At 38.1% G+C, this 14004-nt stretch overlaps 1 protein-coding gene, 1 non-coding gene and 2 pseudogenes across 2 annotated transcripts; all 4 read left to right on the top strand.

Moving 5' to 3' along the window:
- The first annotated feature begins 64 nt into the window (after window positions 1-64).
- Window positions 65-2076, top strand: LOC120000863 (annotated as a pseudogene).
- An 859-nt stretch (window positions 2077-2935) lies between these two features.
- LOC120001151 lies at window positions 2936-3038 on the top strand. The gene has a single exon (XR_005468756.1). It is a non-coding gene; the product is annotated as a U6 spliceosomal RNA (small nuclear RNA).
- A 3752-nt stretch (window positions 3039-6790) lies between these two features.
- Window positions 6791-7649, top strand: LOC120000917 (non-specific lipid transfer protein GPI-anchored 1-like). The gene is made up of 2 exons (XM_038849085.1): window positions 6791-7153; window positions 7227-7649. The coding sequence occupies exons 1-2, from the start codon at window positions 6817-6819 to the stop codon at window positions 7451-7453; spliced, it is 564 nt and encodes a 187-aa protein (XP_038705013.1). The 5' UTR covers window positions 6791-6816; the 3' UTR covers window positions 7454-7649.
- Window positions 7650-8356: 707 nt separating this feature from the next.
- Window positions 8357-12462, top strand: LOC119999627 (annotated as a pseudogene).
- The last annotated feature ends 1542 nt before the right edge of the window (window positions 12463-14004 follow it).

Raw genomic sequence — 14004 nt, 5'->3', positions numbered from 1 at the left:
CATTCAACGGGATTGTCATTAGAGACAATGTATTGTAATTAAAAATGTATTTATTAGAGGCCTAATGTAGACAGCGAGTGGACAGTGGTTGAATAAAGGTTGATTGAGATGCCGTTTCAACAAAAGACCAAATATATAGCCTGTTTAACTGTCCATGTTGTTGGTCAAGCCTGTGATCTTCAGAGTAGTTGTGGACCAAATGCATGCTAGCAACTTCTATTTCCACCGGCAGCGGTTTTGTTTTGGAGAAGAAAGAATTAGCTGATGAATGCATGCTAGTAATCCAGCAATATTATTGGACGTACAAGATTGCATCACATCTCTCTGTTGAAAGGTGGTGATGTAATTGTTTTTTTTTATTTTAAATGAGAGTGATTGTAATGGTTGTGTTAATAGAGCATATACCCAAATAAAGATTTCTTTTTTCAGGCAGGCTGACAACATAAGCAGTCTTTCATGGCTCCGATTCCAACCTAGTCGGTTCCATGTCCATATTATACTTCTATTCCGACCTAGTCGGCTCCATGTCCATATTATACTTCTATTACTAACGTCCTCATGTCTTCAAGCGTCACCATTTCTTCAATTATTTTTAGTTTTTTCTTGGTGACAAGGTCTGTAATTCATAACTTTAATTGGGTCCTAGATGTTTGTAGTTTCTATACCAGTTTAAGCAACTTTTCTTTGTCTAGTCGTACCTGGTGCTTCATTGTTCAGTCATCCAAATTTCTGAGGAGCAGCTAGAGAGAGATCGTGTTTAGTAATGCAGAGCCAGGGCTTGCCATCAATGGACAGTCTAAGGTATGCGACTCCATTTCCATCTGATCTTAGAAAGCTTCCCTGCTTCAAGGTTTCTGATAAATAATGATGCAAGAGTTTATGCTTTTATTTACTGTATTTAGGATGCCATCACAGAAGCTGATCAACTCCCTCTTCAAAATAGCAGACCAACTAGCATGGTCGTCAAGGCAAGTTTCACTGCTTACATTCTTTACTCTGAGATTTGGTGATTGAATAGCAGTTCATGGTTTTGATTAGAAATGTACAAACACCAAACTAGACCCAGTAATCAAACTGAATCGAAACTATCTAATATTTTCTGATGAATTACAGAAAGCTCATTCGGTGATTCCGGCTCACTTGGTAGCTGAGGCCATATCGACTCTCAATGGCCTTGACCTTCGATGGTCAGGTCCTATAACACCAAGTGAAATGCAATATGTGAGACAGTAGATCTTCGCCAATTACCCGCAGTACTGCAATGGTCTGCTCGAAGAAGTACGTTCGATTGATTTTAACAATCTCTGTATCAACGATAGTTCTGGCACTAGAGAGTGTTCTACTTCCTTCCATGGCGGCCTCTCTTCCGATCTCGACAAAACCCAATTGGAACCATCGAGATTGCTAGACATTCTGACCAAGAAAACCTCATTTCGGGGCAATTTCATGTCAATCCCAGAAATTCAAGCTCAAAATCGGGCATTGAAACACTGCGGACTAAACGAAACGGAGTATGTTGTCCTGTTCATGCCCTGTTACAAGGATGCAATGGTCATGACCGGAGAGAGCTACCCATTTTTCAGAGGGAACTATTACATGACAATCATTGATCACCAAACGGATTTGATAAAAGAATTCGCGAGTCGGAGAGAATCGAAGGTCCTTTCGATGCCGGAGAATTGGCTTGATTTGAGAATCAAAGGGTCCCAATTAAGTCAACATTTTAGGAGGAAGTGTAAGCATGTGCCGAAGGGGCTTTTCTCGTATCCGGTTATGGTGAATGGGACCAGATATTCGCTCCATTGGATCTCCGAGGCTCATCGGAACTCGTGGCATGTTCTAATCGACCCGACTGGTTTGAGTTTCGGGAAGGAACGGCTCGCGCTCGCCCTCCACCGCCCGGACTTTGTGTTGTGTACGCTTGAGAATGTTCACGGTCAGCCGTCCAAGGTAACTTGCCTCCTCATGAGGAGAAAATCGTTCGAAACTACGTCGTTTCTGTCGTAGAAATAAACATGATAACAATTTGAAAAGATATTTCGTCCTCCAATTTCCTACTCTCATTTAGCCCCGTTCCGGTCTATCTGAAGTGTTGAATGTTAAGAGGGCTATATATATATAATTATTAAAGATGAGCTTCTTGTGTACCAATAGATCCAAAAATCTAAGTACGATTATATTTTTCTTCTCATTTTGTGAAAACCCTCTCCAACTGTTCTTCCTCTAATTACGACTGCGAACTCTCTTCCCATGCTAAATCTAAGACTTTCAACTTGAAATTGAGCTGTCCAAAATGGCAAAATTATACACTATATGTGGTATATGTTTTCGTATAATCTACTTTCATATAACCTATTGACAAGCATACACAAACAAGGTCATTCTTGAAGCTCATCGAAAAGACAGAGCAATTCATCCATATTGGAAAAACATAAAGGTGTTGTGTGGTTTATAAAGCAAGTGTTTGAACCCAACTCATAAGTCATGGCTTGTTTTGTTAGTCCAATTGTAGGCCCATGTAACCCGTATAGTTCATCTGTCAACTCTTGAATCTTTATCTATATTTACATAGAAAAGCTAACACAAATTTGTTATCAACGGCAGAAATTTTTTTAGTGACGTCAAAAATAAATAATTATATGTTAAGTGATGCTATAAAAAGCATTTAAAAAAAAGGAGACAGACTGCTCACAAAATGGATCTGATTGGGATTGTTGGAGCCTTGGGGGACTCAGATTTTTGGGCCCGTAATCCCTCAGCCCATTGGGATATCATCAAAGCCCATTATGTGCAGCGTATTTTAAAAGAAGCCAAGGCAATCAACTTAAGACACATGACAAGAGCCGGAAACAGTATAGTAGTAAGGAGGCCCAGCCAGGCCCATAGTTGTTACAGAACTAAATTCCCACATCGTTAGGTTAGTGCACAACTAGACGCTCCCTTTGGGACATCCGATCAAATTGGAACGATACAGAGAAGATTAGCATGGCCCCTGCGCAAGGATGACACGCACAAATCGAGAAATGGTCCAAATTTGTTTTTTCTTCCATCTGAATCTCTAAATCGGATGTGTTTTACTGTCATGGGTCTAGGGTTTCTCTTTGACATCTGAATCTCATATGTTTTGCTGGCATGTCATAATGTCATATGCGTCTCGGATCTGTGAGTCTACAGTATTTTACTGTTATGGTTGAAGCCTTAAAGGTTCTCTTACCTGTTTGGGTTTGTTAGGGTTAAATTGAACTCTGCTTTATGCAAATTTTGATATATTATAGCTAGGTGTTGCTTTTAGGGATTCTATTTTTTTTTTTTCTGGCCTTCTATCTGTTTGTCAAATTGGCCCAACGAAATCGAGTTCTCTGTTTTGGTGTTTTCGACCTTAAACTCTCCAAAAGAAAGGCTGTTGTGATCTGGGGTTGAACACAATCCATTCAACGATATATAATCATCAGTAAAATTGGGGAACCATTCAAGGTCCTCTGTGTTGTCTTGCGGTATACAGAGCTGGCTTTCTCTCTCTCGTGAAATTTTCATGGCCAACATCAAGAATGTCCAAGCTTGTTTCGAGGTCGTCAATTGGGGTTAGGATTCATACCAGATAGAGATGAAATTGAGGGTTAGGGTTCATACTAGAGAGATGAAAGATAAATTTATGGTTCTGATTTTTGCACCAGTCATTTTTTTTTTCTTTCATGTGGCAATATCATCAAGACACGTCATCAAATGTTTAACGTTTTTCATTCAGTCAACCCGCCATGTAGGCGGGTTGACTTTCCAAAGCAGTGAAATGCTCGAGTTACTAATTTGGCACAATTTTGAACTTTAGATTACCAACTTGGCACGTCTTGATGAAATGTGATATTAACTCATTTTCTTTTATATAATTCTGCAGTTTTTGATATGGATTCTGCAAGCAGATTCTTAATGATGTTCTTAATGTTTGGTTTCATCGGTGTGGCTCTTGATTTTCTTGTTCAACTTTTGGTAGTTGGGTAGTTAAAAGCTTTAATCTTGCCCTAGTTGTTCTTGCTATTGTACACTGAAAGACATACTCTGTTTACTTAAGACATCAGTTGAACTCCATGGAAATTTTTTTATAAAAATTGTCCATAGAAGTGGAGCTCTAAAACTATACTTTATTAGTCATTGAGAAATATTAATTCAGTCTGCTGAACTCTCTTGTTATAAATCTGATATTTATCAGAGTACTCAGGGCCGACCTTAACTATTTTGATGTTCAAAACGGCAATTAAAATGGTGTCTCGTTGCAAAAAAAAAAAATCTCTGTGCTGGGGTAAATGGTTGATGGAGTCTCCTTTCTCCTTCAATGACAGCTCAAGCCTGAAGGTCTCTTGGCTCATCAAAGTTGAAAGTCTCTTCAGTTGTCAAATCCTTAAATTGGTCCCTCAAATGTGTAGTTGATACATTAAATTTATGTTTCCGACACTTTCTAAATTTTTAAATTTAAATTGTGTTTTCTTGTAGTGGAAACACTGGCCATCACACCCTTGGAATTCTATAACTAGAAATGGTTTAACATTTTTAAGTTACCCGTTGGGAGGGATCCAAATGAAAAGGGGTAATAACCGTTGGGTAAGCTCTAAGAATTGAACCTCGAAATACAATATTTAGAGCACATTTAATTAACAATTAAATACATCACATAAATACCAAAAAGACAAACGAACAAAGAAGATACATCAGGAAAAAAAAATTTAAACACTTGGGTATTAAAGAAAAATACCTTGAAGTGGCTATCGCCAACGCTTATTCTTGACAAAGGGAGATATCAGAGATGAAGCCAGTGACAAGAGGGAGTTATTAATTTGACATAATTTTGAACTTTAGATTACCAACTTGGCATGTTTTGATTGTCAGTGTACAAATTGGAAAACGGTTTATCTTTCGATGATGAAATGTGATATTAACCCATTTTCTTTGATATAATTCCACAATTTTTGATATAGCATATGGATTCTTAATGATGTTCTTAATGTTTGGTTTCATCGGTATTGTTCTGGATTTTCTTGTTCAACTTTTGGTATTTGGGTAGTTAAAAGCTTTAATCTTGCCCTAATTGTTCTTGCTATTGTACACTGAAAGATCTACTCTGTTTACTTGAGACATCAGTTGAACTCCATGGAAGTTTTTTTTTATAAAAATTGTCCATAGAAGTGGAGCTGTAAAACTATACTTTATTGGTTATTGAGAAATATTAGTTCAGTCTGCTGAACTCTCTTGTTATAAATCTGATATTTATCAGAGCACTCAGGGTCGATCTTAACTATTTTGATGTTCAAAACGGCACCGTAAAATGGTGTCTCATTGCAAAAAAAAATCCCTGTGCTGGGGTAAATGGTTGATGGAAGAATCTCCTTTCTCCTTCAATGACAGCTCAAGCCTGAAGGTCTCTTGGCTCATCAAAGTTCAAAGTCTCAGTTGTCAAATCCTTAAATTGGTCCCTCAAATGTGCGGTAGTTGATACATTAAATTTATGTTTCTCACACTTTTTAAATTGGCCTCGCATGTTGAGATATAGGTATGATGTTACAAACGAATGAGTCATTTTATATAATAGACAATTTGTAGCATACATTAAATGTATCTGACAATCTATTTTGAAGTGACATAATAAGTTATTGCATCTAATTGCTGAGGGTGTAAAAATTAATTTTGAAAATATGAATCTAATATGCACAGAAATCAAATGAATTAAATATCAAATCAATCATAAAATAATATAAAAAAATTAAATCAATAATTGGGGGGTGAGATTACTAAATAAAGGGGGTGAGAATACCATCACTCTTTCTAAATTTAAATTGTGTTTTCTTATACTGGAAACACTAGCCATCACACCCATTGAATTCTATAACTACATGTGGGGTAGCAAAATTCAAAAACCAAAAATGGTTAACATTTTTAAGTTACCCGTTGGGAGGGATCCAAATGAAAAGGGGTAATAACCGTTGGATAAGCTCTAAGAATTGAACCACGAAATACAATATTTAGAGCACATTTAATAATTAACAATTAAATACATCACATAAATACCAAAAAGACAAACGAACAAAGAAGATACATCAGGAAAAAAAAAATTTAAACACTTGGGTATTAAAGAAAAATACCTTGAAGTGGATATCGCCAACGCTTATTCTTGACAGAGGGAGATATCAGAGATGAAGCCAGTGACAGGAGAGAGTGCAGCTAGGTCCGAGGTTCGACCGTTAGACAATGCTAAACTTAAGGTTTTTTCTTCTTAAACGGAGAGGAGATTTGAATCCGAGACATAATTTTGTTTCTTCCCGCAATTTTACTTATGTGTGAATGTTCATGGAACTCCCACAAGACTTCAATAAATTTTATTACTGTCATCAATCTGTCACATTTAATACCAGGATATCAATTTTTGCACCAACGAGTCAAGTTTCTATTTCCCACCGGGACAGATCTTTAATATACCACAAGGCCACAGCTAAGCAAATTGTGTGCCAACCAACACGTGTAAGATCACAGTTCAACCCTTTTACTTCAGGCCCAACTACCCCCTGTATCTCCATTTAAAGCCTACGACATCATCTCCAACCGTTAAAACTAAATCCAACGTTCCAAAAAAAGTGGGCCTCAATCATAGCTTCTTCCGCTCAGATTCAACTGTTTCACATTAAAAGCCCAGTAGCCCACGACACCATCCTGACCGTTGAATTAAAAGCGGGATTCATTCTACGTGGGCCCCAATCACGGCTTTTCTCCTCTCTCTCTCTGTTATATACAAAGAAAATCTCAAGGAAGTAAGCAGAATACCACAACCGGAAAATGAGGGCCGAATCAGTTATTCTCTGCTTGGTTGCGTGTTTGTTTGTGTGCGGCGCGGTTGTTGTTGCGGAGGACTTGAGCACGGATTGTGCGGATGACTTTCAGAAAGTGATGACTTGTCTGAGCTTCGCGACGGGGAAGGCGAACACCCCGACCAAGGAGTGTTGCAATTCGGTGAAGGATATAAAGGAGAGTGACCCAAAGTGCCTTTGCTTTATCATTCAACAAACTCACAATGGGAGCGAAGCGGTCAGAAGCCTCGGGATTCAGGGAGCTAAGTTGCTTCAGCTCCCTTCTGCTTGTGCCGTCACTAATGCCAACGTCAGTGATTGCCCCAGTAAGTCTTCTAATTAACTTGATGTTCACTTTTTCATGGTTGTCTAACTAATCCTGCTATCAAATACTGACAGGGCTTCTAGGCTTGGATCCAAAATCACCAGACGCGGCCATCTTCTCGAGTAATTCGTCGTCATCAGCAACTCCAGCAGTTCCGACAACAACGTCTCCAACAAAAAATGATGACTCAGATGGAACCAAGCAGGGACCTAGCCTGGTTGTTCCTCTGCTGATTGCTCTGACCATGTCTCTGTCTCTATCTCTAAGTGCTCTCCCTTCTGGGTCTGCCTCGATGTTTTAACTTGCGCACAATGAAGGCTTGGAAAACAAGCCAAAATCATGTGTTGCCCAGTCTGTTTCTTAATTTTTTAACTTTGTAGGAGTTTCCCTCGTCGTTTTCTTTGCATCTGCCAGTTTCTGCGACTTGAGTACTTCAATGTAAACACCGTCTTTGGCACTTTGCCTTTATGCTAAATATTTTTGGGCTTTCGAGTCTCTCTCTGCTAGTTACGGATAATCAGATCAACCAAACATAATTTCAACTACTAAGCCCCTAAATGATCTCCATGATACAGAACATTCATTATCAAATACTTTATTCAAACATTGCAACAGGATCGTTCGTCCAATTCCTGTTGCAATGATCTACTCTGATGATTTGGGGGTCTCATATGTCGTGTAAATTCCCTCTGGTTTTTTGCACGTCGACGTTCGGTTACTGTTATCATTCTCCTTTAATACTTTTAACTTCTTTTGCACCACAGATGAAAAATCTGTCGGGTTACTAAATTGGAACAAATTCGAGACCAAACTATTCGGTGATGGTTGGAAATACCAATGCTCTCTATTACTACAAATCATCTTTAGGTGCATGATTAATTGACGAGCTAAGAATTTATCCTCCCCTCGTACGAATATTGAATACTGTGGACCTCACATGGTCACATTCCTTTATTTAAACACAATCAATTTTCACTTTTAATAAAGTAGTAATAAATACGGGAAAAAATTGTAAAGGCAAACAACGAATTAATTGCAATAAACATATAGTAAAAAAAATCGGCATTAGGTCATATTACCAATCGTCGGAATGGAAAGTCGCAATAGCAACGATACAGTATTCCAAAATCCAAACAAAATTTGGAGGAAATAGAAGTACATCTGGACCGTCCGTGTGAGGCCCATTAGATCTTCTAGTACGCCGTCCAAATTCCCAGCTCGGGGGTACGAACATCAGCATATAAAACCCTTCACTATTCCTCGCTTTATTTCCACTCGATCACTACTCTCGGCCGAAGCAATCTCAAGCGAACCGATTCGAAAGCGAATCGTCTATCGCCGTCGTTATGTCTCAGGTACCTCGTCATCCAATTATTTCGATCTTATTGCTTCTTTTTCCAATTCGTTCGATTTCTTGCGTGTTTCGTGAACCCTAAAGCAGGTGTTACCTTAGCTCCTTTTTTTATTATTATTGTTCAATTAGTTGGTAATCTGGTTCAATTTGAAGACGTAACGGAAATTAGGGTTTTCTTTTGTTGTGTTGTTCATTATTGCGTAGTGACATGATCAATGTGCTCGGGAATGTTGTGAGACTTTGTATTGCTATGAATTGTTTTTTTTTTAATGATGTTTGATTTGTGATAATTGATTCTTTTACGTATGGTTTCCAGATTGTAGTTAAAAAGTTATGTTGTTGAGCTAGCAGTTTATAACTCTTCGAGAGCTGTTAAAGTTTTGGCTTGTGGATATTGGTGATTCATTTGTGTTGTTTGGTTGTTTAGGTGGATAACAGAAACTCGTCAGCTGCCAAGCGTGCTAGAACCGATGGTATGCAATTATCTCTCCGGTTGGTTTGTTTTTACCCGTTTCCAGCATTTGTAGTAGCAAGATAAACTTGTATTTCAATCACATTGTATGCTGGTCCCTTGTTGAGTCTATTTGTTGGTTGCTTCAAGGCAAACTGATTTGGCTAAACCACATCTTTCTTTCTTTTTTCTATAGGTACTTTCATGTAGTTGACATTGAAATGCACATTCATTTACCCTAAGAACTTCTAAACTGCTTTAATATAATCACCATCGCCATAATCCTAAGCCTTGTCCCAAAAAAGATTTCCAACTCTACCTGGGTACACAATCACCCATTCACCAATTAAGGGCTTTGGATTGGCTATCTCACTGGATTTGTTATGTTGTTAGACGCTTTGTTTAGGGGTTTTTGTTTCATGTGGTTCTTCTGCACTGTTTTCCAGCTTAGGATTTGCATGAGTAAATTGTGAGAAAAATATCTCAATGGTAGACTTGATGTATTGGCTTATGCACTATTTCATATTATTGTGAACGACCGAATGGTGTAATGTGAAAGCCTTTTATGATGAAGGGGAAATCCTCATGACAAATGACATAATACCATGGTTCTTTGACTTTGCTTAAAGCTAATGCATAAAACACAATAACCTTTTGTGCGCGCCTTCCAGCTGCATGTGTTGGTTTTCATCTGTTCACCTTCTCCATGTACTTATGATGAATTTACTTACTAGTGTTGTCTCCTTTGATGACCATTTAACATAACTTATGGTTGCAAAGACACCTAAACAATTTCTTTGCATTTGGCAGGTAGTCGTAGGGAGGACGATTGGACATGCCCAAACTGTGGCAATGTTAATTTTTCATTTAGGACGACATGCAACATGCGTAACTGCACTCAGCCTAGGCCAGCTGATCATAATTCAGTGAGTGAATTTTTCTCTTTTGGTTTGAAATGAATGGGTTGCTGGATATCCATCTGGGAGAACCAATGTTTGGTGGCATTTAGGATAGTACTTCATTCCTTTTGCCTTGGCAAGACAATAAAATATTTTGTGGTGTAGGAACAGTTAAAAGTGAAACAACTAGTAATTATAAAAAGTGGAGGGCTGGAGGCTGGTGACGTTTTGGGATATGCATCATTATATGTTTGATTGACATTCAATATGTTTTGTGATGAACTTTTTTGCCTTTCACACTGATTATGTTGAGATATAGCATGCTTTTGTATATCTTAATTATCACTTCCCTTTTCCTATCCTTCCAGAAACCTGCTCCCAAGCACGTGCAAGCCCCACAGGGCTACTCATCCTCAGCTCCTTATGTAGGTTCTGGTGCACCCTCTTCAATGTATCTTGGTGTGCCACCATATGGATCTTCTTTTTTCAATGGATCATCTATTCCTCCGTATGACGTACCATATTCTGGGGGTTCAGCTTATCACTACAATTATGGCAACCGTCTTTCTGCTGGAAGTCCTTATTGACCCCTTCACATATCTGGACCAGCTCCATATTCTAGTGGATCAATTATTGGAAATGGTATTTTCTTGTTCCCCTCATATTGCTATAATTTTTCTTTGATTTCCCATTTCTTTCAAGATTCCTAAGCATAGATGTCCAGTCCTGCTTTATGGTTGATCATCTAGTTTCTTTGTATTCTTAAATAAATTGGCTTTTCAGAGAAATTAATTCTTCTTCTTATTATGACTTGGTAACTGCATAGTTTGTGGAAACTCTGTACTGTGATCAATTCTTTTGAATTTTTTTCCCCCTTTTCCAGGTGGGATGTATGGTATGCCTCCCCTGATGGATCGGTATGGCCTGGGTATTCCCATGGGTCCCACCGTAATGGTATGCTAATCTTAGATTCATATTTCTGGGAGTTCAATTTAGTCGTCTTATATTGTCTTCTTGCAAGTTTCCTAATTATGGTACTTTATGGAGCTTTGGCTGTCCTAACTCTTGTTTTTTGTGTTTGTATCCATATCCATTCATGTAAAGATTGGCTTTCCCCTTGGTGCCCTCAATAAAAGACTGAAAAAAACATCATTTTCCTTATTTAGATTTCTCTTCTGACTTCTTTTCCTTGCCCTCGTGCATAGTGCATACACACATGCACGCTTTTGAGGCTTATGATATCACAACTAATTCATGAGAATCTTTTGCTCAGGGGCCAAGGCCAGGATTTTTCCCTGATGATAAATCTCAGAAAAAGGGTGCAGGTTTGTACTTCTATGCCTTTTCATGAAATGAATGAGAGTAGTGGAAACTTCTTTTTTAACTTATCTTCTTCCAATGCACCTTTAGATGCGACTCGTGATAATGATTGGACCTGCCCAAAATGCGGGAACATCAATTTTTCTTTCAGAACCGTTTGTAACATGAGGAAGTGCAATACACCTAAGCCTGGATCTCAGGTCTGGTTTACAATCTTTTTTGAAAACTGTAAAATAAGTCTAGAGAGCTAAGAGCCATGTTATGCATCATTATCATTGTTCTATACAGCTTAGTTGTACAAAGTGCTCTATATATATTATAATAGTTTGACACATCATTATCTGATTTGAAAGAATGTTTTTTTTTTCATGCAGGCTGTGAAATCTGATAAAAGTTCTAGTAAGTCCTAGTTGCTTAATTCTTTAGGCTTTTTTTTTTTGGATTCAATCTCACATGCCTTTTGCTTTTCAGAACAAAAGATGCCCGATGGCAGCTGGAAGTGTGAGAAGTGTGACAACATAAACTATCCATTCCGAACCAAGTGTAATAGACAAAACTGTGGGGCTGACAAACCTGATGAGTCGAAGAACACTCCTTCACCTGTGTTGGATGAGAATGATCAGGTCTGTTGTGCAATATATATGTTTTGTATTGACATTTGTTCTTCTGTTGATTGTCTATGTATACATCTCAAACTCGACCATAATCAAATTTATAAATTCTTTATTTTTCTTTTCAAGAAGGCTGCTTACCACCACGCCTATCCTCTTCTGTTCTCTCCCCCTCTTTTCTTTTGATGCAACACACATTGTTAATTGTCATTGCTTTTCTTTTGCATCCATTGATTTGCAATTATCTACTGTTCCAGTGAGTACTAGGACATGTGTCAGGGTTGGAAAGGTCCAGAGTTGTCGTCCAGCATTGCTCAATATGGGTATCTGAAAGTCAGTTGTGTCGTCCTCATGTTGCAGCGGTTCTTGAGTTACTCTACCTTCTCATGATATGTGTCAAGTTGTTGTATTAAATGCGATGGTAATGTGGTCTTTATGAATCTTCTAATGCACTATGTGTCAGCCAACTTGGTCTGGCTAAAGATTTTACAAATTGGTTGGTTTCTAGTAGGTAGGTTTCTATACTCTGTTGGAATAAACTCATCTATTCTAGCTGGTACGTTACCTTAAATTTAGACATGTTATATGTATTAGAGAAGAAACTGCAGACTGCAATTTCTGTTTCGGATATGTTTATTGACTCTACAGTGTTGAGTATCATTAGTCCAGGCTCCAGCTGATGCTTCTGTTAGAGGTGTATGGAGTACCCTAGTTCTAAACCCAATCAGGCCAGAATTCTTCGGGTTAGAAATCCCCTGGCAATAGGTGGGTTGATCTTAGGATTTGTTATTTATTCATTGCCCATTTGTTGCCCGTGACATGATGTGACATTTTTGGCAAGTCGTTACTTTGCCAATGTGGAAAGGTCTCATACTTATTCTGGTCTCATGATCATAAAACCGAGTACAGAGCTTTTGTTACCTCGTGATCAATTACAGATTACTTTTTTGGTGCAAGTCGCTTTATTGAAGTGATTAAAAATATGGCCGAGTCTGTTATCTCCATTCCTTTTGACTGGGTTTTTAGTTGTAGCCTTCTGCATCTGCTTTTGTTCATCAGTTATAAAGTTATTCCTAATTGATGGAGTAATGAATCCTCTGGTTCATCTGTGTCATGACTAATTGACATCTTGCCTGCTTAAATTATGAGGCTTGGACTGGTAACTATTTTTTGGCTGTTGGTGATGTTCTTACTCTACTTGTTTTATGTCATGTCTCGTTTAATTCTTGCTAGTTTAACTTTCCTAGGATGCCGACAATGGAATAATTAATCTCTATTTTTTTGGCATTTTAACATCGGTTAATTGATGTCTTTACCAGGAGATTACTTATTTAGGATGTTTGTGGGATGTTTTTTACTGCGAAGAGTGCTAGTCTTGATGGTAAATCTTACCATCAAAACTAGCACTCTTAGATTCTCAATTTCTGAGGAGGCTCTGCTGCCTCTTTCTCCCCGCTGGGATTGTGGGATAAACTTGGGGGGGGGGGGGGGGGGGGGGGGCTGGGACTGATGAGGCATGGCTGATACTTTTTTTAAAAAAATAATTTTATTGTTTCATCTATTGAAACCTTCTGAGGTCTCACATTCAAAGTGCGGGTAACCGAAATTCTATTCCCTGCATTTAGTTTTTCCCATCAGATAACCGTCGCCAGTCTGTTGTTTTAGCTTATTGGTTATTGAGAACTCCGGTGTTATTGATTTATTATATATGAAGTTAACTGGTTTGCAAAATTCACTTCATAAAGATTGGTGAAGGGTTCGTTGAATTAATTTTGGTTCTGATCCAGAAAGAATATTCGTCTAATATTCTATTTTGTATGGGAAAATTATTAGTTTTCAATTGAAGTTGGCAGTGACTAGTCAGGTTTGAGGATCTGGCATGTTTGTGGTAGGAATGTTGGGATGCTTGATGAGATACCTGGAACACCTTTTTTGTGTTCTGAAAGATCGATCCCTCCCGGAAATTGCTAGCATGTGATGTCCAGTAAACGAAGACTGTTATGGTGGTTATTCTTTTTTTTATATATATATGACTTTGAGAACATTTGTAAATAAATGGAATAATAACTGAAATGGTGAGTTGAGGTGGCCAATTTGATCAATTGGGATTCAAGATCATATTTTGGTGGCATGGTTAAAAACATTTCATTGAGCATCTACTCCTTATAGATGTTTCCTTTTCTATTCTATTGCTTACAAATTAAATAAAAATTAAAA

The sequence above is a fragment of the Tripterygium wilfordii genome, chromosome 6, assembly GCF_013401445.1.
Source record: "Tripterygium wilfordii isolate XIE 37 chromosome 6, ASM1340144v1, whole genome shotgun sequence".
In the NCBI taxonomy this organism is placed as follows: domain Eukaryota; kingdom Viridiplantae; phylum Streptophyta; class Magnoliopsida; order Celastrales; family Celastraceae; genus Tripterygium; species Tripterygium wilfordii.
Note: the sequence above shows the minus strand (reverse complement) of the source record. Positions and strands in the feature narration are given on the sequence as shown.

Coding starts and splice junctions, on each gene's coding strand:
- LOC120000917 (XM_038849085.1), top strand. CDS start 6,817: ATGAGGGCCGAATCAGTTATTCTCTGCTTGGTTGCGTGTTTGTTTGTG. Junction 7,154..7,226: donor CAACGTCAGTGATTGCCCCA/GTAAGTCTTCTA, acceptor AAATACTGACAG/GGCTTCTAGGCTTGGATCCA.